This window comes from Diorhabda sublineata, chromosome X (assembly GCF_026230105.1).
Source record: "Diorhabda sublineata isolate icDioSubl1.1 chromosome X, icDioSubl1.1, whole genome shotgun sequence".
NCBI classification, from domain to species: Eukaryota; Metazoa; Arthropoda; class Insecta; order Coleoptera; family Chrysomelidae; genus Diorhabda; species Diorhabda sublineata.
The window spans coordinates 4,447,176-4,473,133 of NC_079485.1; the positions used below are offsets into that span (position 1 = coordinate 4,447,176).

A 25,958-nucleotide genomic window follows, 5' to 3' on the forward strand; every position below is an offset into this window, starting at 1 on the left:
CATACCGAGTTTAATTCATTCCTATACTTATCTTCTATTTATTTAAATAAAAATTTATTGATTCCTCTATGACGGGACTTTCAGTGTTACCGGCTCCTGGACTAACAGATATATACACACATACTTTTAACTGCTGTGCATGGCATAGAAATAACCTATGTCGGAAATAGTTCAAAGTCGGTTTAATTCTAAATTTAAAAAAAAATTTGTCTACGACTACATACTTTTATTCTACTTTTTATGTTAAAAATAAAATCATTATTTAAATGTATGCTGCTCTACAATGGAAATTTTTTATAAGTATCCAAGACTGCGAATATGTATGATAAAAAATTAAATAAAAGAAACGGTGAAAGGTCGAAAGTGCCGTTTGTGTTTTAACTTTGTGTGTTGTTATTAAAATTTACAAAAGTGATGAAAAAACTACTTAAAAAAAACTACATGAACCGTATCGAGCGGGATTATAGTTCAGCAAAATCTAAATTATATTTTATAAATACTCGTTTGGTAGATCAAAAATACAGGTTTTTCAATAATGTTTCTCCTGGAGAAGTTTGTAATCGGGAGACTTCACGATTTCTTGAACTCCCAAATAGTATTTTTTCCTTTCTTTTCGATACGTGACTGTCATATTTCAAGTGATTTTATGAAAGAACATACACAACTCTAACCTGGTTTAAAATTCAGATTTCATCTATTTAATAACCACATATTTCCAGTCGCGTTCAATTGTGGATTTTTCAGAGAGCACTTAAATATTTCAAGTTTAGTCAACATTTCCGTATAGCGTGCTAACTAGCAATATATACATTGAGTTTTTAATTTCGAAGTATTCCGTTGACGGCATAAAAGTCTTTTTTTCACATGCAGCTGCTAATTGGACGTTAGTCATTAAGACGTTCTCGTCCAGATAAATTTAAAACATACAAATAAGTTTTGTCGTTCTTTTTGATTTTAAAAAGTTATTCGTTCCTTCTTCTTTTTAAATATGCTGTAGCTTACGTTACGTACGTATATATTACGGCCACAATTTATTTTAGTATCTAAAACAACGAAGTCTGACACTTTAGTGTTTTGAATGTATGCAGACACATACCAAAAATTCGTCAAAAGTATCACAATGGTAAATCTTATTCTTAGTAGCCTCTATATAATTGAATCAAAGGATCAAAACAAACAATTCATTAATTAGTACCGTTAATTCAAGTCCATGTTTCAATTAACACAGGAAACAGTAGACATGCATCTGCAAACATTGAGGTTTAATATTGACCACATAATTACACCCTGAAAAAGTTCTATTTCCGAAAATAAATATAATTTTTTAACGAAAAAAAGAAGTTACTAAAAATTTATTCTTTTCCTAAGTATATTATTTATTGAATCCAAGTAAAGTAATCAAACATTTTTGATTACAAATTCTTAAATATATAGTCGACACGTGGTAGTCAGATTATCAAATTTGCCAGTCTATAGAGTACTGCTACAGCTCCCGATAGTCCGAAATGTTTTGCAATAGCATACCTTGTTATTCGAAAAGTTATCCCCCTTCTCTTTTCAACTTCGATTCGTTACTCAACTTTACTGTACATCCATGTTATAGGCAGATCGGATTACAGAGGATGACAGATTAGACAGCGGCCGGCTGGAGGTCGGCTGTAAGCTTTTATTTAAAGATGAAAGCTGAATTGCTATTATTTTTACTTCTATCATAGAGTAAGCTATTGAATTCTATGAAGAATTCTGGCATTTGATTATGAGTTTCTCACAATTCATGTTTTTATTATGGCTATATATCGTCCTAATTTGATACAAAATATACGTATATAACTGTAATTTAGTATTATGACAAATTCAGTGATAATTGTTTGTTCTACTAAAATTAATAGTAATAAATTTTGTTTCAGATATTCAAAATGTCACTAACTTCAGTTTACTTCCTGCTATTCATGATTCTCCTAACATCATTGGATAGTGCCTCTGCTGGTTCAGCTGGTTGTCCTGTAGGATGCATTTGTAATGATGATACCTTTGTAGTTCAATGTGAAAGAAGTAAACTAGACGTTATACCTATAACCCTTAATCCGGCTATACAAAGGCTAGTTTTGAGAACCAACAAAATCAAGACGATAGATGCGGCTTTCCAGTTTTACAAAGAACTTCAGTATGTCGATCTCTCCAACAACCATCTAGTTAATATTCCAATGAGGAGCTTTATTAATCAAGAAAAACTGCAAGAATTACATTTGAACAAAAACAAACTATCGTCTATAAATAATAAAACTTTTCATGGTCTAAAATCTTTAACGGTACTTAATCTTAGAGAAAATTTTCTAGAAGAATTGCCTAAAGGTTTATTCTCAATATTGCCAAAACTCGAGGAACTGAATTTAGGGCAAAATAGAATTTCTAAAATAGATCCATTGGCTTTTGATGGACTATTTAGCCTAAGAGTTCTTTATTTGGATGACAATTCACTAAGTTCTGTACCAACACATGCTTTTTCCGTTTTGGGAAGCCTAGCAGAGTTGCATGTGGGCCTCAATGGTTTTACATCGTTACAAGATGACGCCTTTAGTGGCCTAGGAAGACTTTCTGTACTAGATATAAGTAGTGGAGGATTATCTAACATTAGTACTGATGCCTTCAGGGGTCTTACTGGACTAAGAAGCTTGAATTTGGCAGATAATAGATTGCAGACTATTCCTACCATACAATTGGCACATTTAGCAAGATTAGAGGATTTAACAATTGGCCAAAATGAATTTGTTCGACTGAAAAAAGGTGCTTTCAAAGGATTGACGAATTTAAGGAAAATAGATATAACAGGTAAATTCAATCATTATCAGAACACATGAAAATATTGTTCAAATCATAGTTAACTATTTACTGCCTTAATGATTTTATTCATTGTAAAATTCTAAAATTGTTGTATGTTTTTAGGAGCCAGTAACCTAGAATATATTGAAAAAGGAGCTTATAGCGATAACTTGAATCTGGAAACAATAATTTTAGTTAGCAACAAGAAACTAACGACACTTGAAGATGGTGCTCTTGTAGGTTTACCTAACTTGAAGCACTTAGTACTCCGCGAGAACAATTTTCGAACACTTTCGGAATCGGTAACTAGTTGGAACGAACTGCGAGCTCTGGAACTCACCGATAACCCAATAAACTGTGATTGTCAACTCTTGTGGCTATTAATCTCTATAAACTCCAAGAACATCACAAATGTTCAATGCCATGCTCCATTACAACTTCGTGATAGATCTTTAAGGACATTAACTCCTTATGATTTGGGGTGTTCGTTTCGAGATAGTAGACAGCAAACGATCATCATAACTTTTTGTGTCAGTGCTACCATATTTATCGGAATTTTAGGGTTATTTCTTTTTCGTTATCGCCAAAGGGTGGGTGAAGCTCTCAAGGATTACAAATGGAACAAACGAGCTATCAGCAGAAAGGAACACGAATACCAGAAAACTTTCTCTGATGAGGATTACATTACACGTTCTGGCCATCACAATGTCAAACCTATACCGGTGACGGAATTGTAGCTAGAGCTCAGCGCGCCACCTTCTGGGGTAAGCATACACTCCATTTCTTCCATCATCCATCAGATATATAATATTTGGGTTATTTCGAGGTAAACTAATAAATATATGCTAATAGGGAGGTTTTTAATGCTTCAAAATTTAGAGATCTTTCTTTTTAATGATAAATAAAAATTGTAAGTAATTAGTATTACAATCATTAAGTTTTTAAAAAAATCTATTTTTTCAGTCAGTCATATTATGTTTCCAACTTATCGACAATTGTCATAAATCTTGTAACCTGTTGAAAATTGTAACAGTGTTATCCAGTTAACATGAGACTAGTGATGATTATTTCTTCCCTGTTGATAGATCTCTTATTCTTGCAATATATGGCAGGCAGCAAAACTAGTACTAATATTCTGATAATTTCTTGTTGTAAAAATATGAAAGTTCATTTTTATTTTTTGTTTTTTAGGTTTTCTGTTTAGATGGAGAGGGTAGGCGTGCTGCTAGGGGCCCTCGGGGCACCTTACCCGCCACTGGATTCACCTATATTACTGGTGATACATGCCGAGCTCATTCTCTTCGATCACTCAAAGAAACAAGAAATGGCTTACCAAAATGCCATGTGGATTTGTACCAGCATTAGTGCACATGGTTGAGAAAGTACGAGCAATAAAAAATTGAATCCATTCCAGTGTGTGATCTATCGAGTTTAGAGACTGTATAATAGTTGCTATAATATATTTTTGTTGATGCGACTGACGTAAATTCATGTTAGATATGAGTTCTAGCCCGCTATAATGGAATACTCAATTTATTCTATGACAAAACCAAAGATTTCAATATTAAGCATATTCCAATAATATGAATCAAATAAATGTGAATGTATCACTACAAGAACATTTCTGACTGATTAATGTGAAAGACATCTTCACCAAATAATTTAAAAGTTCCAACCTATATCATCCATAAAAACAGGCTAAAACTTTATCTTTCATGTAGTTTTCTTTCATAAGCAATCTGTGATATATTATTATTAATAACTGATTTATGATGAGTCCGTTTATGCAGACAGAACAAACTTAATTCAAATTATTACTAGATAGAACTTTTAAATCGCCTCTAATTATAGTCTGCCTCATTTTGTCTTTTATACAATGTATTGAAAGAAGGTAATCTAGATTAGCACAAAAGTTTTTTTTTCTTTACTGTCTATTATATTTTATGAACTGGGTTTGGCAATTTAACAATTTTAATTGACGAGTTCTGTAACTTTATGAATTTCGATTTTATCATCATTCTATTGTAATTCTGTATTTAAAATACTTTTTATTACCCACGCCTTAATACATATTGTCACATTGTCCTGGTCGATTGCGTTATTGTGATTTTTGTGAAAGTACAATATTATTTGCTCTTTAAATGTGTGGCTTTCTCAACAACTGAATTCAGATACTCAATGCATTTCAAATATGTAGCGTCACTTGTTTTTCAATCAAAAGATTTTTTCCCCAAGTTATCTTCTATCTATCTATCTATCTATCTATCTATCACAGAATCAGTTAATACGCACGCACTTTTAGTTAGAACACTATGTACAATGTGCTGTTTGTTACATGGTTCAATTATTAATATTTGATTCATATAATTCTAGGTTTATGCGGAATCAATTTCACTTATTCCTTTAATTGATTTAAAGTATTTATTTCATTTCAAGCATTATATATAATAATCATTGATATTTACCAATATTTATTCATTTTATGTGGTATATCCATACTTTAATAACTTCTCTTAGCCCATGTGGATTCAGGATTCCATTAAGTTTTTAGTAATCATTTTATATTCTATTGACATAGATGTTGATTGTGTATCTATGCCCTTGTGTTATATTTTGTAACTACTTATACAGAGTGTTTTTATATATTTTATACATTACCTAGTTCATCAGTTCAAGGAATTCAATTCAAACATCGAATTGTTTTTGTGGATTTGAGTCTATTTCTGTATGTAAGTTCATTGGAGCAACTAACTTTTGATTTATATGATACAGTTGAAATGATTCACTTGTATTGGTAAAGAATTTGGTTTTGATTTCATTATGTACTAAAAACATTTATTGTTTGCCTTGTTTGGAGCCGAGCCACACAATGTAATTGATTTGATTATTTGATAAATATTTTAATAAGCTCGTCACAAAATAAATTAATGTGTCAACGTTAGTCAATCTTTTATTAATTTAATTAATATTACATTTTACGTCTTTCTGTGAAACTAGATCATCTTCCTAACACTATTGTTATTGTTATCTATGACTCATTTATTTCTCATATACTTACTTAAATTGAAAATTTAATTATCACACATTTCTTATGGAATGAAACATTTCAATTGGTAACTACTATACAAGAAATTCTTTATTGGCAATTCTGTATAATTACAAATTATGAACTCAAAAATTAAGAACAGTACCCTAGCAATAAAACTATCTGGTCGAACAAATGATATTCTAAAATACCTATCTTGCTGTTTTGAGAAAAGAAAACCATTAGATTAGAATACAAATGTTTACTAACTATTTAAACCAATAATTTCATAATTTGAAAACGTTTGGATTTTCATATCAACAGCATCTTTTATCCTATTTGGTCTATATTTGACCTAGATATGCAGAGTACTTGTTCTGTGATTAGATTCATATAATGAATTATCACTAAAAGAAATTTGTAGTGAATTAAAAGAAATGATGATCTTCTTTAGGTTACAACTTAGTTTACAAACAATCAACCAATATGAGTGAAATAAGTACATCACTAAAATATCTTTAGTGCCCAGTTTTTGTGAGTTTTCAATTAGGAATTCTTGTAAAGCAAATACCTGTGGGTGAACGAAATGGTCGGAAATATTCGTTATAAAAAATAGTATAATACAAGATATATGTATTATTTTTAATGGCTGTAAAGCTCTTATATATATACGTCATGTTCTACTGATAGTTAATTTGATTCAGATGAAGATATTTGTGATATTTTGTGACTACATCTAATAAACTAATTCACAATTTCCTTTCCAAATTTTAATAACATGATTACTTTTCATTATGCTTTTCTTGAAAACTACATTCAAATAAGTGTAATAATGTATTTGTTCTTTTTGATTTCAAAATTTTCGTTAAATTGTTCTAGAATGTATATACAATTTTTTAGTTTAGATTTTAAGATCATTGGGTATTCATACAGATTTCGTATTTTCATTGGAATTGAAAATACTAAAATCGGTGTACATACTATAAAATATTTCGACATATTTGTATATATTCCGCCGTGTAAATGAATATAGTAATTTATTCTAATAATGGAAACTAATTTGTAAATAAAAATACTGCATTCCGTTTTCCTAATCACGTCTAAGAACGTTTTTGGAGTAATTATATGATGGATAAACGTCTTAATCGGAGTGGTAGTTTTTTTAACTTCATATATTCATATTAAATGTTAATATTTATCACATGTAATAGAGGAAACTGTTTCATTGCATTTTACCAAACTTAAAAATCCAATACAGGATGAATTTTATATAATAGTTATTTTATGGAAATATTTTTTAGTTTAGTCTTCAATATTGTTTTTAACAAATATCCAGTTACTTTGTTTTTATGCTTACCACTTTAGACTTTTAGACGTTTGTTGACGATACTTTTGTTAATTCCTTTTCCATTTTCTATTCGACATGATTCTAAGCTAGTCATAATAAATTATTGAGCGAGTTTCAGTTGAGAGTGAGATCGAAGTAAATTTTATATTGTAAATAATGAATTAGTGTTTTGTACATATTGACTTTATCTTAACTATATAAAACCTACTTATTTACAATAAATAAATCTGAAAAATTATTTTGAGCTTTATTCCTATTGTATTATTCTTACCTATTGCTCGAAACATTTTTATACACTTTTGATTACATGATTGATTGTAAGTTCATGGAAGATGTGAAACTGATAGATAACATACGTCACTACAATGGTGCCATTTTCTTATTTATTGGATATAGATAAAAATAAGAAACGGGTATTAGAAAACAAAAATATGAATATTAGAATATATATGTCATGTCACTAAACTCTGATTTGAAAGTTTTTTATCACTATTATAATACTTACTAAATTAACTTAATATTTCAATTTAAATTAAAAAAAATGATTTTATGGATATCAATTGATAATAAATATGTGATTGAATATATTTATAAATAAATCCAGTCAAAGGTAATAATGCACAAAGAATCGTTTTACGTAAATTACGTTATTCTATTTAATGCATATGAAAAATTATTAGGTAATCAAAATTTTTTTTCATCTTCAATAATTTGAAAAGTGGCGCAGTTCAATTTAGTTTATAACCAATTGAATATAGGTACCAGTTAATTTTTAGGAAAAGTCTGCAATTAATTAAGGAAATCCTTTATTCATACAAAATTATTTTTTTATTTTAGAAATGAACAATTTCTAATGAATTTCAAAAACTAGTCACATAAATACCAAAATCAACTATTTATATGACATACTAATTGACTAGACATCTCTAAGACTTTCCTTGATTTAATTGTGTCGCTTTGGCGGCTTCCTTTTTTCCAGACTCTATATAGGAAACCACACTATTCAGTGCTCTACGATTGTATTTAATAAATTTCAAAGAGCATTGGTAAATGCACTCTATTTCATTTTCATCCAGTGTTTCATTATTTATATGAATACATTTATTGAAACACAATTCGGTCATTCGATTATAATGAAGGAGAGAATCTTTTAACTAAAAAAAAAATATATTTAGGTACCTAATAAACAGCATATCGACGGTACATACGGTAAATAATTTGAATTTTTCCATTTCAATTATGAATTATTCAATAAGTTTTTGAATTCCGTATCAAAATCTATAAGTCAATCAACTTTCAAATTTATTTTAACAGCTGTCAAATAAAGGAGAGTTCAATTTCTCCTCTTTATTTTTACGACCATAGACCAATCATACATTTCTGTTATGGCAAATATTACATATTTGTAGATTTATATCGAAGTTAATTACTATATTGTTGTGGTTTACACCGCGCCAAGCTTCAATAGGCGTATCTTAACTCACGAAGCAACCTACTAAGCATGTTTTCGGAAATACAAACCAGTACCTTGGCAGGTAATGATGTTATGAATTTATAATGTACTAGAGTAATTATTGTGAATTTTTGGAATTTCTTTATAATTCAATAATATAAAATATTCACAGCATTAGATTTTTACATTCTTACGTAAGGTTCTAGCAATACTAAGTATTAAGAGATAAACAGATCTATTTTAAAAATCACTGACGACTGTACAATCGAAATCACGAATAGGTTGAGTACTATGAATAGAAGCTCGACTTTCCTGTAAAGAATACGTAAGGGTGTTTAATGTGATGATTACTCCATTTTTCGTTTGTTCAGCAATATCTATCTCTACTATCCGGTAAGATAGTTAATTTGTTTTAAGTAAATAAGAATAGTTAGGAAAAATTTTAGGAATTGGAGCAATCAAAGAGAGAAAAATACATAGTAGAAAAGCTATATCTATGATGAATGGAATATTATGGGAATAAACGATATCAGATGTAAGACAACGAAATTATAACTCGATAATTAGAATGAGAATACTACAGTGGGGATTCATACAAAAATTGATATATTCAATGGATTCGGGAAGACTTTTTTTTTGGACAGTCAATAAATTGGGAAACTGTGGTCTTCACCAAATGGAAATAATGTTTCATAGTTGCTGATTCTTTTCTTGCTAACCAAATTTAGTAGAATTTCAACTCCATTAAAATATATGTACCACATAATTTTAATGAAATAGTGTAATATGTACAAACTATTTACTAATAAAATTATTTTTTCTGATATTTCTCTTATGCAAACGTACCAGTAACAGTCAAAGTTTGAAGATTTCCTTAATTTTAGGTTCAAAAATGTTTTTAGCGATGGCTATACTCATAGGGGTACTGATAGAAATAATAATATACATTGAATATGATAAAAATAATTTCTATTTCTTATCTTGATTTTCTATGTCGAAATTTATGTGAGAAAAGGACAAAAAAGTCTAAGTAAATTTAGGAAGTGTTTATTAGTCACAATATTATGTACCAATAGTTAACAACTGCACTCTAAATAAACAACAAAAACAACAAATAATCAATATTACATGATGGAATAATATTCAACTTTTTAATAGAAATGTATAGATTATCTAAATTTTTCTATTGGAATGACATTTAACCAATAAGTGATGTAATTTAGATAAAAATAATATATATATATATATATATATATATATATATATATATATATATATATATATATATATATATATATATCTAAATGTTCTTGATTTTAGGTCGCTTCTGTCAAAATATCATATTTTGATAAGGATTTAAAGAAAAGTGGAAACGTCAAAATTTATATATAATTTTGAAACAGATGAGACCTAAAATCAAGAACATTTAGATGCATTAATATATCAAAAGGTCTAAGAAATAAAAAATTGAAGAAATTTATATATATATATATATATATATATATATATATATATATATATATATATATATATATGAATTGTAAAGAAGTCTTTGCCAGCTATATTATGAGCGGTTTCTTATTGGGAACGTGGCAAGGAAACAGCAAAGTGGACTAATTTTAATATATTTTCCTAGCTTTCGAATACTTATGTATTCATCGTCTGGGAAATAATTAAGATTTCCGGTGATTTTTGATATTATTAATGCTTGTATAAATTTTTAAACTCATGGAATTCAAAATTCAATATTCAAATTGACGTTGATAGAAATATTTCCCAGACGATGAACATATAAGTATTCGATAGCTCGGAAAATATATTAAAGTTAGTCCATTTTGGTGTTTCCTTGCCACGTGCCTAGAAACCGCTCTTTTATATATATATATATATATATATATATATATATATATATATATATATATATATATATATTTTACACATCTAGAGTTGAATGTGATTATTTCAAATTGCAATGTTGAAATCATTATTGCAATAATCATAATCTAATAATAAAAAACAATAAAAATAAACTTGATAGATGAGGTTCAAATAAAAAACAAAATTTTTCATACTAATGTTCAATTTTATGTTTTAAAAATCCACTTTTATTTCATGGAAGCAAGTCTACGGACCCTCTTCTGATCAAGACGGGAATATTTTTCTTTTCTACTCTAATAATTGTTGTATGGAATAAATTATGCATTAACAATAGTTTTCTTTACAACATGTAATCATTATTTATTACAGTACAAGTTAATAGACTCATCTACTGCAGTAGGTATTGGATTTACAAGATATTTAATTATCACCCTGCAACAGCGAATCGTTTTTGGTAAATAGTGACTAAATAATAGTAATTTAATACAATTTACAGATATTCATGGTCCAAATAACATAGTTTGCTGAATATTTAATTTGTATGACCAAAACTTAATTAGAATAGAATTTTTTTGTTTGTTTATTGTATATATTATAATATAAAATACAAATTACGTTACATTATATATGAATGTAGTGTAGTTATTTACCTCTCATTTTCCGTAATTTATTTTTAAACTTCATCTATCAGGGCCGACAAAATAAGCATATTTTATATCATACAATTTACACAAACAACTGAAGATATTCAAATTATAATAATCCAAATACAACATGTAAAGATGAAGTATCTCAGTAGCTTTTGATAAAATTTTATGAAACATATAACTTTTGTCATATTTTATTAAACCTAATAGTGGTATAGAGAAAATCAATTTACAATTTTAGAACTAATGTTTCGAGACATGTTTAGGTTCTTTGATCTTGATACTTATAAATATGCTTATAATAAGCTGTATTCATTATTGTCAACAAAGATTATTCTTCCAGTTTTGTTTCTAATAAAAATAGCCTGGACTAACATGAAGCTTGCAAATTCAGCGGATCTTGGGCTAATCTATATGCTTCCTAAATTTGGTTTAACTTCTGACTTCCATCAACATATTATCCATACCAGTAGCAGCATCCTCTGCTAAGTTCAATATATATAAGCAGATAAGTATAAGTTATTTCCAAAACCATAAATATTTCTATTGGCTTGAGTCCAACACAATATTTTATCTAATAGATAGATAGGTTCAAATTCTGCATTTCCTTAGAATATATAATAAACCTCATATCAAGAATAGCAAGCTACAAAATGAGAGATTAGTAAGAAACTGACAAAGCAAATTTAAGATTCTTCATAATGTCATACATCAATAAACTATTTATTACCTTTTAAAAAAGAATTAAGTGAATACAAAAAAAAATGAACTGTTTTTTAGATAATGAACATTACATCTTTATTTGTGACTAAACTAATCGGAAATGATGGTTTTTTGAGTGCAGTAACTATTTTGAAAGTACAGTGGTCGTGTATAAAATACTTACACGTTTTTCAGAAGTGTGTATATATAACAATAATTTGAACTCCTAATGAATTATTATAAACAAGTAAATATAGATATATATTATGTAGGTACTGTGCAGCTACAAACTAAGCAAACACCTATTATTTCGAGAATTTATTAAATTAACTTTTTTCAAAATGATAGGTATTTTTTTATTTCTATTCATAAAAGTCAAAAATTTTCTACTTATAAATACTACTTTTTTACTGTTATAAGTTTGTTTTTAAAGCTTATATATTTAATACTTTTGAGAAATTAATTTGACTAAAATAAACTTTCACTACAGTATATTTAAATACACTTTGGGTAATGAGTGTCTGGTAGATATAAAATTTAATTTGAATATATAATTGTTCAATAAAATTTTATTCCTATAGATATCATTTTTTTCTTGTTAAAATACAAATTTACATTATATTCGATATATATATTGGTGTTGTTTTATCGCCTTTGAATTTTACATTAAAAAAATTAAAAGGCTTTCGCTTTACCTTTCAGTGTATATTTACAAATATTCATTCTTCAGACTTTCATTTCTTTCGATTTTTCAGACATACTACTAAAGATTGTTGATTTTTGATTGTATCTTGATTTCAGAAATAGTGCAGAGTTCATAACAAGTAAATAGTTCAGTGAATGTAACTGTGAGTACTTCAAATATTGCAGTAATTTTAAATTTAGGGTTAGGAATAACTTGTAGAAATTCTACAATATTACGGACAAGCAGTTATCTAGGAGTTAAATCGAGAGAATTACAAAACTAATTCTGATAATTATCACTACAAGAAAATAGATTTTCAACTGTGGATAAATAGAATATTTCCATATAGATACACAAAGCTTGAAAAGAAAACAAGCCGTGATCATGACTTCATAACAAAAAATTTCCTAAGATAAATTAATAATTAAGTTCACCTTCCCAAATTTATGAATTCTTCTTCGGAAGCAGGAAAACTGAAATCATCCTAAAAGCACAAAAAATAACATGTATCCAAACCAAACGTACCAATCAATCTCTCTATTGCCAATATTAATATGAAATTTAGAAAAAAAGCTTTAACTTAGATTGGAACAAAATCAAAACAAAAAATATTGGAACTATACAATAAGCAGTGGTGCTTTCTAGATCTCGGCATTTGATTTTTTATGTTTCACTAAATACTCTTTCACATTTAACTGCTCAAGAAATGGCACGAAAAAATAGAAAAATTGAAATGTGCTTAGAAGATCTTTCAGATAGCTGCATGAAACTAAATTTCAAATAACAAAAATAATTGAGGATCTGAAGCATATCATGTTTCCTTTATCTGCCACATAAAGTCTAAGAAATTAAAATTTATTAAATCGAGATATAATTTACAAATGAGAAAAAATGTTCAGTCATCTGAAGAGAAGTATTTGAATTCGAATTACAAGATATGGAGGAATACTTTGGGAAAATCAATAATATCTTGAATAACCACCATAAAAGGCACACACATCTGTATAGATATATTTTCTTTTAAAATTATTTATTATAATTGGAAAAATTATTGTAATATTTGAATTTCACAATAGGAAACTCAGTATGCCCATTTTTGAAATACTTAACATTGAAAATATTATATACTATTTTACTAGCTGAATTTGAAAATTGCTGAACTACAATAATTTTTTAATCATCAATTACCTAGGAATGCAGTTGAGGGATTAAAAGTTGTAAGCTTTTTATTTATAAATATCAACATTAATTTTACACAATACATTGTATGTACTGTATTTTATAGAAGAACTCTATTTTTTCATATATATATATATATATATATATATATATATATATATATATATATATATATATATATTTTAGTTTTAGAATAAAATTTCAAAAAACAAACAACGACTATTTACAAAGGAGGGAATATTCACAACTTATTTATATGAAAATTATCCTGCCTGCAGGTACTCGATATTTTTTACATATATTAAGATCCCAAATAACTTTCCCTCTTAAGTGCATAATTGACAAATCTTCAAACAAAACACATATTTGTGCAAACTTAAGTACTACGCGGCTCATTGCCCGGGTAGACATTCAAATCAGTTAGATCAGAAATTCTTAATTTTTGGAGATTAATTAACATAAATTATACAAACTATATCAACCCACAAATCAGTATTGACATATCATCTTCAATAGAGCCAAAATAATTTAAGCAATTACATTATTCATAAGTAATTAAAATTATTGATGAAATGTAAGATAGCAACAGAGTGTGAATATGGGGAGACATATGGTTGGTTGGTGGTTGTTAATAGTGATAAATAAGATATATATATATATATATATATATATATATATATATATATATATATATATATATATATATATATATATATGTTCTAGATGATTTGTTTTTAGGGAATATAACAGTTAATAAAGGCATTTTTAATAATAATAAGTAGTTAGGAAGATTGTGCTCTGACTTTGGTTAGAAGAGATAACAAACAAACTCACTATATATTTCGTGTATATTTTAAGGTAAACATCAATGAGAAGTATGGTTAAGAAATGCATATATAGAATAATATCTATAACATATACATAGGGTGATCATGATTTAGAGAAAATAAGATTTGATAGGCAAGGTACTCAAATAATAAAAAAATTATACTGACAAATTAAAATCGTTTAAACAACAAGGATAAGTGGACTACGAAAATCAGAACTTCTCTAAAAGTAACAGAAAAAACATGTAAAAAATTGAACTAGGTGTAAACTGCACAATAAAAATAGCTCTCCATTTCTACAATATTGCTATAGATTGAAACACAAACTTCAGTTTAATATATTACCCACTTTGTGTTGAAATTTGGTGGTAAACAGAATAAAGATAGAATTTTCCAGCAATAATATGGATAGTCACTAATCTTATTGACAAAAACAATAATGGAATAAGTAGAATTGTCATTTTACATGAAACTAATTCAATGAGAGCAGACGAATATCAAGTGAGGATAAATCAGAAAATTGATAAAGATTCAGATTAAAATAGAAAACATGTCAATATCAATATGTGTACAATCATATATTGTAAGAGATTTTAAGAAATGTATCACTCATAACACTCAATACAACAGAACTGTTTCTCTAGATCTACTGAAAGATATCAATTGGGGTGACATGTCGATAACACCCACTATTATTGAGCACCAACTTATCCCCAAATACTTTAATAAATAAATCAATTTTATATTATGTACAACTCACATTCAAATCCCCATCATTGTACAGTAGGTAAATATAATACGAATAGTATTTTTATCTAGAATTACGTATTATTCTAAAATGATATGTATGAGCGAACTTTATAGATTTTTTAAAAAGGTCGAGCTCTAGCGAATTTAATGAGTTTTTCACAATAAATTGAAATTAATAACATAAAAAGATCAAAGATTTCAAAATTTAATGTTATTGTTAATATTAATACTATTTTGGAAATAGTTTTTTCTATGAATATAGATAACAATATCTTGTAAAATTAATACTTGTACAGATCGCATCATTTTTCACAAAATTTACTCAGTTATGTCTATTGGTCTAATATAGTTCACCGCTATATCCAAACTAGGTATTATCTGCTGGGGGTGATGGTTTAGCGGCTATTGTTATATTTGTCAATATAGCGTTGGTTGCATGATTTCCCTTCATGTTATAGAGAGCTTTGTTCATTTACTTGACTTTCCAGCTCTGGCTGAAGCGGAGTAAATAACTAATAGTATTGCTCTCGACTAATAGTCTTATTTGTTTAGGCAAGTTATATTATTACATACATATGAGTAAAATTACAAAAGTGCAATATGTATTCACCTATCAGAATTAAGACTATGACTGTACTAAAATGACAGATTTTTATTATTTTGATAGATTCTGACAATATATTGTCATAAACAGACAAAAATTTATTTTGAAAATTGAAATATAAAATATTACAAGATAAGAACAGAAGCGAGGAAGATTTATTTCAAAGTGAAATGGTCTGAATAATGAGCTTTAAAACTGGAAAATATTCAACTAAAGAGAAAAGAGAGCTCAGTTATTATTAAATTGAGAAATCGATAACCTGAATTGAAAAATTGTTATAAATACTAATTATAATGTATATTTTATCGTGATGTTTAGTGAAATATTAAGTCAACCCTTCCAGTTTTCTGACTTTTTATAAAACGTTTAGTCATAAAGATGTTTGGTTATTATTTAAAGATAATTAAAGCTTCTCTTAAATAATCTAAACAAGATTATTGTGAAAAACTAGTACTAGTTCTATTATTTATATTGCTTTAGTAATAGTGGCTATTGATCTTTTTCTATGCTTTCAACTTATTGCAAACTAGATCATTTAAACTTTCTAAACTACTCTGGCAGTGAAAATAGTAAATATATGACAAAACAATAAATCTAATAGAATCCAAATCCAAATAACAATCAACAATGTTAACTTTATCCTACCTAATAAAAGTGATTAAGCACAAAAAAACTGAAAGGTGTTTTTATAAATGGTATAAGGAAACTACTACTAAAACTTTAACTACCTATAGTTAACACTTTTCAGTATACACAAAAATTAACTGAGATAATCTAAAGAAAATAAACATAGTGATACAAACTTACTGTAAAATTGAAAATTATTCAATTTGCAATAGTATTAATTCAAACTAAAATTATAACTAACACTAAATTATATAAAAGTAATAGTCCAAAATATAAACTTCAAAATTGATGTAATAAATATTGACAAATTCATCTAACAACTGGTTATATCTGTGTAGTTGTCATTGGTGCAACTATATTATCTGAGGCCCATGGAAAATTCATAGGATGAGTTTTCCTAGTGAAAATCGTTATATTGCATTTCAGTTTTGATAAATCACTAATAGTCACTAATAATATTACTAAAATATTGAGAGTTTTGGTTGAAAATCAAATTTCAAGTATTTGGTTCTATTTTGGGAGCTTTCTGTTTTGTATAAAAGTATCAATAACATCATCAAAGGTTAAAGATCGAGACTAAGAATTTTCTATGCACACAATAGCAAAGTTACATTGCCTGTCTTGGGTCATATAGTTTTATAAATAGATTTTCATCAATTTTCTTTGCGAAAATGATCTTTTTGCACTAGCTATAGTCACAGTAATTGCAACAAACAGCATAAACATAAACTTACTTCAGGAAACCTGCTCGACTATAATGATTCTTTTTATTAATAAATATTTGTTTTCAGTTATTTCAACTACAGATACCAAATGTAATTTTATATCCAGCTGTCCTATTTTATTTTTTATACTCCCTCATAAGGGAGCTAGCGTCCTTGACCCTTGACGTTACCTACAAACTTCAAACTAGGCAAATTGTGTGAGTGTGTGTAAGTAAATTAGGTTAGAAGGACATAAAATAACATCTTATTTTGTTAATTCTGCTAGCTTACTTCTGTTAAGACCTCTCCAATCATAGGCACTAGTTGAGTCAGGGTCTTGTTGCACTGCCACACTACAGTTATGCCACTAATGATTGTTACATAAATATTTATTTTTAGTTAACAGAGAGACATGTGGTAGATTACTTATTAAAGTGTGTATTGTCAAATCAAGGATTGTATACACATATAATTGTACAACTTTATGTGATTGGCATCCAAATATTCAGGTTTAGCAATAGGAGAAGAACATTAAATAGAGAGCATGATATAAAAACCAATGAAAATTTGAATAATCAATACACATAGAAATAATTTATTCGAAAGACTTGCACACCAACTTGATTTGAATTAAATCAAATTTGACAGATAGATGATCTATTTCTTAGATATATTTTTTTGTTTGTAACCACACTTGTGGTTTAATAGGAAAAATTAGATGTGTTATCAATAATATATTTTAAAGAACATTTGAAAGTATTTATTTGATGCGAAATTAACAGTTACACAGTTACCAATGGAGGGTGTCTATTAGTTTAACTTACTGCATATAGTTTTATTATTATTTTGAATAATACTTAGATACGAACAATTTATATCTTAATTACACTGTTAACTACATTTTATGCTACAATACATTCTAAAGAAAACTATTGGACGGCTGTTGCAAATTGCAAATCTAGACGAAGAGTATAATTTTAGGAACATATTCAGATACTTTTCCTTAAGTTCATATTTTAGACATATTTCCATTTTAAAATTGTATAAGAAATATTGTGAATTTGGGAGAAAATCGTTCATATTTTCATTAAAAATTATAAATAAAAACAGTAAGTTTGACACATCACATAAATTAAGTACATGTTTGGAATTATGGTAAGTACATAAATAAATTAATTATTTTGATTTTTAAGATCACAATAGAAACTATCCAATTCAAAAGAGCAAGTATATAAACTAACAACTTTAGATACTATATTATATAATGTTGAGAACTTTCCAAAATTTCATTCCAAACAGCAAACATCTTCCAAATTACATTATCTTTCACACACTAATGTTTAAATATTAGTTAGGTACTCATGGTTCTCAAATATTCACTTTCTTCATTTGAAAATGATCCGAACACAATATATATGAGAAACGTCAACACTGTTCAATCTACCCTCAGATTTACTTTGTGCATATTTTTCCTAAATTGTAAATGTGCATTATTGATTTTTATAAAATAATATAGGATACAAATGCAATAGTATTCTTATAAGTTTGTTGAAGAAACGAGTTTTTGTTATTGACAAGAAGCTGATAATAGTAAAATATAAGACAATACATTTATATTTGTCTTATATAAGTCTTTGGAACAATTAAGCAATAGCTAAAATATTCTGTACTCAGTTTCAACTGAAGTTTTAATTAAAAGTAAAACATTTGATATTGACTAATGAAATTACCTTGGGGACTATTACACTAATAACTAATTTGATGGAAAATATCAAAATATTGATCATATTTTGTTCCAATTTGCTTCTATTTTGTTGTTACAGTACAAAAACATCTAGAATGTATCATTTTAAACGTAATTTAAAGCATTTAAGACAACTTGAGGTGTCAGAAGCTTAATATTAGTCAAAGTATTTCAGTTTTAAACTTCAAAATTGATGGGGATATATCATTTTAAAACGAAGGCTGTGTATAAATATAATATTTATCACTTTCATAAGTGAACTATGCAATATAATGAATAATTTAAGATAAAAAATAATTAAAAATTGAAAAGTGCTTTCCTTACTACAATCACAGCTTTGAATCCATACAATCAGAAGAATATAATAAGATAATAAAAAGTTCGTACAACGTCTATAATCATCTCACTTTTGTTGTCGATCCTTGCATTCTTATATAAATGCATAAAAATGACGAAATAACAGCCAAATTAGACATTGTAAAGATATAAGAATAATTTCAGAATAAATATAGTAGGAGATACTTTTCTTCTAGTAGCGACTATATTATACAAAATCAAGAATGTACTCCCTAAGGTATTCATAATATAGGTACATGAGAAAATTCTTCATTTCTCATTTTTTATCGTTGCCTTTTCTTGAGTCTTCTTTGAAGTCTGTACTATTCAATCTAAAAAAGAGTAATAATTATGAAAAAGAAACTAGTATATATTACCATATATTAACTATGAGACAATAATCACTGGATATGATTTGAAAGATGAAGGGAAAAGTAGGTATTGTGTTTTTTGCTGGACATGCTTGACCCATTGAAATAATGTGTCATTTATCAATTATTTGTAACGAAGATATTCGATATGTATTGGTACCTGGTAGTAGATATTGAGGTGATGTTATGGGCTTCTGAAGGAACGTTTTAATTATACAACATCAAGGATACACAGATTCATTTCAAGAACTAGCACAAGAGGAAGGGTAAGTTTTTTTTGCAAAACAATTTTTTATATGAAAATTGTTGAATAATTCTAGCAGTCCAACAATTTTGTTCTGATGTTTCTCTATATTACCTATAGAAAACATCAGCAAAAATATTGAAATTACTTGTTATCATGTTCTATATAGATTGCCAATTTTATTTATTACATTGTATGAGTATGTATGTATGTATACAGAATCTAATGAATAATTAATAACACGTTCAACGTAAATAAGTACCTGCTATTTGGGCCTATGTAGCTGGAAGAGCCCCCTGGACACTGTGACTTTTGATGGACATCCACTGACGGGTCCTCCCGCTTCTCTCTTTCGGCTCGTTCTCTCTGTAATCTATGAATGAAACCATAATTAATCAACTAATTCTACATTGTAAATCATTTACAAGCTTCTTAAATATAGTTACTTACATTGGTAGTAGTTCCCATTGGATCATCCCAAATACTAAGTATGCATTAAAATATTTTGAAATTATATAACTAGGAAAGATTTTCAGATTAACATTGATCACATAGTATTATTAATACTAGAACTGTGATATTTTTGAGCAAGTTTGATAAAAGGGTGAAACTGTAAATTTGTTTTGATTTGATTTAACATAGAATAAAGAAATTTTCAGGAAGCAAAAATAAAAAGCTGCTGACATTAAAGAGTATACTAAATGTGAAAACAGACTGTTTTATTATATTACTCCCTATTAGGTTGCTACGAGAGCTCCTTGAACCAGATTTGTATATTTTCTAACGAATTTTTTATATTTTTACTTAATGTGAAGACATCACTATTGGTATGTACTTACTTATTTTTTGACTGCCTCATGAATTGCTGAATTTTTCTGGCAGCTTGGTGTTGCCTTCTTTGGGAATAAGTACGTCTACAAAATTATGGCCAATTAATTTTTGTTACATTGCTCTAGTATGTTATACAATTTCAGAATCGTCAAGAGCAATTACACTCATAGCACAATTATAAGTTGACAAACTACTTATTAATTCAAATTTATTATGAGTTTATTATGGTTATAGCACTATCAAATGATTTACACAACGAAGCAATTCAAGAAAAGGCAATATTTTGTACAGTTAGATGCACGGCCATCAACAAATAGATATTTTGCATTTTTCATCTCTACGACTACTAAATATTAATATTATTATTATTATATAGTGAAAACAAATAATAAAAATGGATCTATGCATTTTTAATTCAAAACTAAGCTGTGCCACTTTAGCTACTAGAAATGGTTAAATCAACAGTTGATATTGTAGTTTGTAAAATATCGGTAGGACTTGCAAGTGTGCTATTGGTAAAATCAATTATTTAAGCTATAACAAGCAAAAAATTAATTATAATTATTATTCTTAATATTAAATAAAAAAAATTATTTCATTATTTTCAAGAGATAGATAGGTTGCCTACATAGTTAGCAGACAGCAAAACACTATAAATAAATGCACTAGTTTGAAACTGAAATATAATATATGAATCTCCATTGATGGTGTATACCTAGGGAATCTTTAATAAATTATGTAATCCCGTTTTTTCTAGCTACTTTTATGTTGACAACTTACTGACAATCTTGACGATACTTGTATGTACAACGTTAAGACAAACAAATTTCATAGATGTGCATGTACACTTAAAACTACGGTACGAGCAGGGGGTAGTAAATGCATGAAGTAAGGTTAGTTTGAAGCATATGTTAATAAAAATTAAAATAACAAGCACCGACAGACAACATTAAAATATTCATTATATCTGGGCTAGTTCACCATGAAAGAAATTTAAAGTATTACCAGTTAGCTAAAATTCTATTTGAATTTGTTTGCAGCATTATGTAAGTTGTTAATCATATCTAGTTCTAAATTGTTAGAGATTGGATGATTCATGAAAATAAAACATTAATATTAAGTTGACAATGTGAAAAATTATGAATCCGAATAACAATATAATATACAAATTTTTACATCAAAGTCCAACAAGGTATTCCATAAATATTTGTACATAATTTTTGATTTATTGTAAGAAATTTGACATTCAATTTACTTATCCAAATTATAGGTGAATTCACCATTGATAGTTTTTACATCAAATTTATAGTGTCATAGAAGTCAAGTAAATAAAAAAAATATAACAGTTGTACTATCAATGGCCAATTTCACCTGCAAAATAAAAGAATATGTTATTCTACTTTAAAATCACCACCAAACATTATATGAAGAAATCATTTTCTATCTTTTACGAGGATGTCCCAGAAGTACCTGGCCCAATAAGTTCGATATCATTTTTATAATAATAATCGTCAAGTTGCTCATAATTGCTATTAACTGCCGACATCACCTCCTCATTTTTGGAACATCTTTAACCACCGAGCCATTTTTTCAAGTCTGGCAACAGAAAATAATGTGGCGAATAGGGCCATTGCAATAACGGATTTGTGTGCTGGTGCATTGTCTTCATCAAACAAAACTTCTTAGCCAAATGCGGCCTTTTTTGCTTGATTTCACACGTTGCAATAAGTTCGCATAATACTCGCCGCTGATAGTTTCTTCTCTTTCAATAATGTCAATGTCAATGATCTTGCCTGCAGATGGAACGGTCTTTGTTTTCTTGGGAGCCGGTTCTACCTATTTAGTTCATTGTTTTAATTGTTCTTTTGTTTCGGGTGTGAAGTCGTACAGCTATATTTCATCCATGGTTATGAAACGGCGCAAATATTCGGCTTTCTGGAAAATATTGCCAAACACTCGATGGAAACATATTCACGATACTGTTTTTCTTGTCTTGCTTACTATGTCTTCTAGTTCGCACACTTTCAGTCGACGATCATCCATTACCGCTTTATGGATTTTATTCAACATTTCTGGAGTCGTCACCTCATTTGGTCGACCACTGCGATGCAGATCTTCGCAGGTCGTACGGCCTCATTTGAACTCTGCTACCCAATATTTTACTATTGATAACAAAGGAGCAGTCTTACCCAGAGTAGAATCTAGTTTAGATTTTATATTGGTTGGGCTCAAGCCTTTCAAATAAAAGTAATGTGTAATATAACGATAACCAATTTTTTCCATGTTTACAAATTCAAAAAAGAAAACGTTCACTATTGATAGCTGCCAAACAAATACTAAACAACGTAGCCTCTTCAAATTTGGACGTTCTAATAAAATGGTATTTACCAAGCAACTACCGCTATCTCTAGGTTAGGCCAGGTACTTCTGGGACCATCCTCGTATATATTTTTGCTTTCGTCAAAATTACATCAATTATTTTATATATGATGAACCCATATTTGATTCATGAAATTTAAATATTAGAATAAATCAATTTCACTTTCAAAACAGAATTGTTACTAAATTCATAACTCTTAAATCTTTATTCTATAATATGCTGTTATAAGAAATAAATAAATTATTTCCCCTCCTTCATTAAAAATTAAATTCAAAAATCTGTTAGTATCACAGCAAACAACTTCCATAATGACTGTAAACACCAAAACTTACTTTAACCCTGCCGTAGCAGGTGTCCCTTCTCTACTATTTCTCCCCCCCTGCTCCTTGTAATTTCGATAATAGTTTTGAATGCACACAGCAGCCTCTTGGCTTTTCTTAAACCTTTTATGTTCGCAGTAGGATCTGTAGCCATTCTGTATCACCATAGCAGCATGAGTCATCTGCTTATAATAAGCATACTGCTTATAACGTCTATAATAGTTCTGAATGACGACAGCTGCTTGCCTCTCTTTATTCTGTTCTTGTTGTTGACGTCCTTTGTATGAACGGTATGCCTTTTGGATTATTTTAGCAGCTTCATATAATTCCCGTTGTTCACGATCTAAAAAATAACAGAATTGATATGGGTGTATATATATTATACATATAAAATATATAAAAAAAAAACTTTATTTGACCTGATAATGTGAGATTTGAGAAATCTTTTTCGAAAACTGTGCCAGAAGCTTGGAAGAACTCGCAAAAATCTGCTGTAGTTGGAGGAGGGGATGGAGAATCCAGCGTAAAGGAGCAAGGTGACTGTAAACAACTGGAAGAAGCCGGACTTAAACTGGAACAAGGTGTGCTAACATCGTAGTATCTGGAACAGTTTTTATCATTTTCTGCTAATATCTAATATGAATAGTACTCACCTATAGTTGTTATCGGAAAATTCAAAATTGAATTCTGTAGATTCAAAACTCGATGATGATTGATCCAATAATGGTTCCATAAAGACATCTGATAGTGTATCAGAGGTTTGTAGGCTATCTGATGCACAAGAACTTTTGTCCATCATCATTTCTTCACTTTCATTCTAATGAAAAAATGATAAATGAAAATAATTTGTTTATTTTCAATACACGATTTATACCTTGATTCTTTCAGGCATTGCAGCAATTATCTGTTCAGCCAATGTCAAAACTCTAGCATCTTGCTCCCCTTGAATAATAACAAAATGATAATTTTTTGTAGACTAAAAATGTTTCATTTATTATAAAGTAGATTCAAATAGTATTTAAAATCTATATTAATCATGCGATTGAAGGAGCTATATTATTTTTGAAAATATCTTATTGCCAGAAATCTTCTGAATATTATGTGAACATAATACATAATACTTTTGAAAACTGCTGTTTATGTTGAAGATAACCAGTTTTATCACAAAAAATATTGAACAAAATAAAGAAAGTCGAAAGTCGATCGGTAATATGATTTGCGATATTATTATAAGTGATGGATACGTCTCAGTTGAAATCTGGAAAATCCAATATTTTTAGCCAAGTCTTTTTTGGAAAAACTGCACATACAAGTGTTTGTCTGTGTAGTGGACAAAATTTATTTCAATATATTTTAACAATGAAGTTATTAAATGAGAAGTCTCGTCATATATCTAAATTTTTAAACTTGTTTAAATACATATTAAAAAATATAATTGATTGATAATAAAAAAAATTATTACTGTAAACTGTGTGGTTCACTTTGGATACTGAATTGTGGGTTATGGTTATCAATGTGATCTTTAAAAAATTCGAGGCACCGGAATAAAAATTAAGTAGATAGAAGTATTTTACGGACAATAAGGTATTTCAATGAGCAAAAAGAAAGAACAAACAACTATTCAAGAGCGAAAGCAGCAGCATAAGCTTAAAAATGATTAGTTTTTCTATCCGAAAAGTGTTAGTTACTGATTTAGGATAAATCTTCAGAGTTAAATGGCTTCAAGTATTATTGTCAAGATAGAGGTCTAAAACACTGGTATAAAATTACAAGTTAGGGAGTGCATCATATATGTCTAGGACTAGGGTTGAATGCATACAGGGTAACTGAGTAAACAGAGTAAGGATGTATTATTTCCTCATCCCTCTATAAGTTTATTGAAGAGTATTAAAACGAAATTAATTAATACAAAATCTAGTAAATATAGTAAGATTATCCTAGATAATTTCAAATTTTACAATTCAAATGTATGTATCTAATAATAATGAACAAACTAACTATGAAAGTTAGGAAAAATAAATCATTTTTTTCAACACATTTTGAAAATCCTATGATCATAAATATACAAATAAGTAATTGATTATAAATTTTTAAATTACATATATATTAACATAACCTATAGATCTACTTTTTGTTTTAGTGTCACCTTACAACTGATTATCCTGTACCCTGTATAGGAAAATAATTATTTGTTATTGTACAATATTCACGACGAGAATTTCACTTTCAACTTTTAAAAATGGTTTTACTTGAAAATTTATAAATATTGGATCATTTAAAAAACATAAATTTACCCAATATAATGATTAAAAAATTAGATCTTCAAATTTTTAAAGTTCAACATAATATATATTTTCGTTATAATACTGTTATATATTTAATAATTTCAATTGAAAATCCAATAGCATAAAAATTAGAAAAATTAGATGAATAATTATTGAAAACATTAATATTGAATGAAAACTTTTTTTCTGAAAATGTCA

At 28.0% G+C, this 25,958-nt stretch overlaps 2 protein-coding genes across 7 annotated transcripts in view; one reads left to right on the forward strand and one right to left on the reverse strand.

Annotated features, from left to right (window-relative positions):
* LOC130450907 (insulin-like growth factor-binding protein complex acid labile subunit) overlaps positions 1–7,438 on the forward strand; it is a 220,711-nt gene extending 213,273 nt beyond the window's left edge. For all 5 annotated transcript variants that reach the window (XM_056789619.1, XM_056789621.1, XM_056789620.1 and 2 more), the window contains 3 exons: positions 1,908–2,829; positions 2,944–3,584; positions 4,012–7,438. In XM_056789619.1, the coding sequence (XP_056645597.1) occupies positions 1,908–2,829; positions 2,944–3,557 (1,536 nt within the window). In that variant the 3' untranslated portion in view covers positions 3,558–3,584; positions 4,012–7,438. The remainder of the gene's footprint in view (positions 1–1,907; positions 2,830–2,943; positions 3,585–4,011) is intronic.
* A 9,886-nt stretch (positions 7,439–17,324) lies between these two features.
* The window catches only part of LOC130451019 (calmodulin-binding transcription activator 2), a 525,122-nt gene continuing 516,488 nt past the window's right edge, over positions 17,325–25,958 (reverse strand). For both annotated transcript variants that reach the window (XM_056789816.1, XM_056789817.1), the window contains 7 exons: positions 24,350–24,417; positions 24,129–24,292; positions 23,895–24,076; positions 23,488–23,818; positions 20,784–20,858; positions 20,207–20,317; positions 17,325–19,661 (listed from right to left, as the gene is read on the reverse strand). In XM_056789816.1, coding sequence (XP_056645794.1) covers positions 19,607–19,661; positions 20,207–20,317; positions 20,784–20,858; positions 23,488–23,818; positions 23,895–24,076; positions 24,129–24,292; positions 24,350–24,417 — 986 coding nt within the window. In that variant the 3' untranslated portion in view covers positions 17,325–19,606. The remainder of the gene's footprint in view (positions 19,662–20,206; positions 20,318–20,783; positions 20,859–23,487; positions 23,819–23,894; positions 24,077–24,128; positions 24,293–24,349; positions 24,418–25,958) is intronic.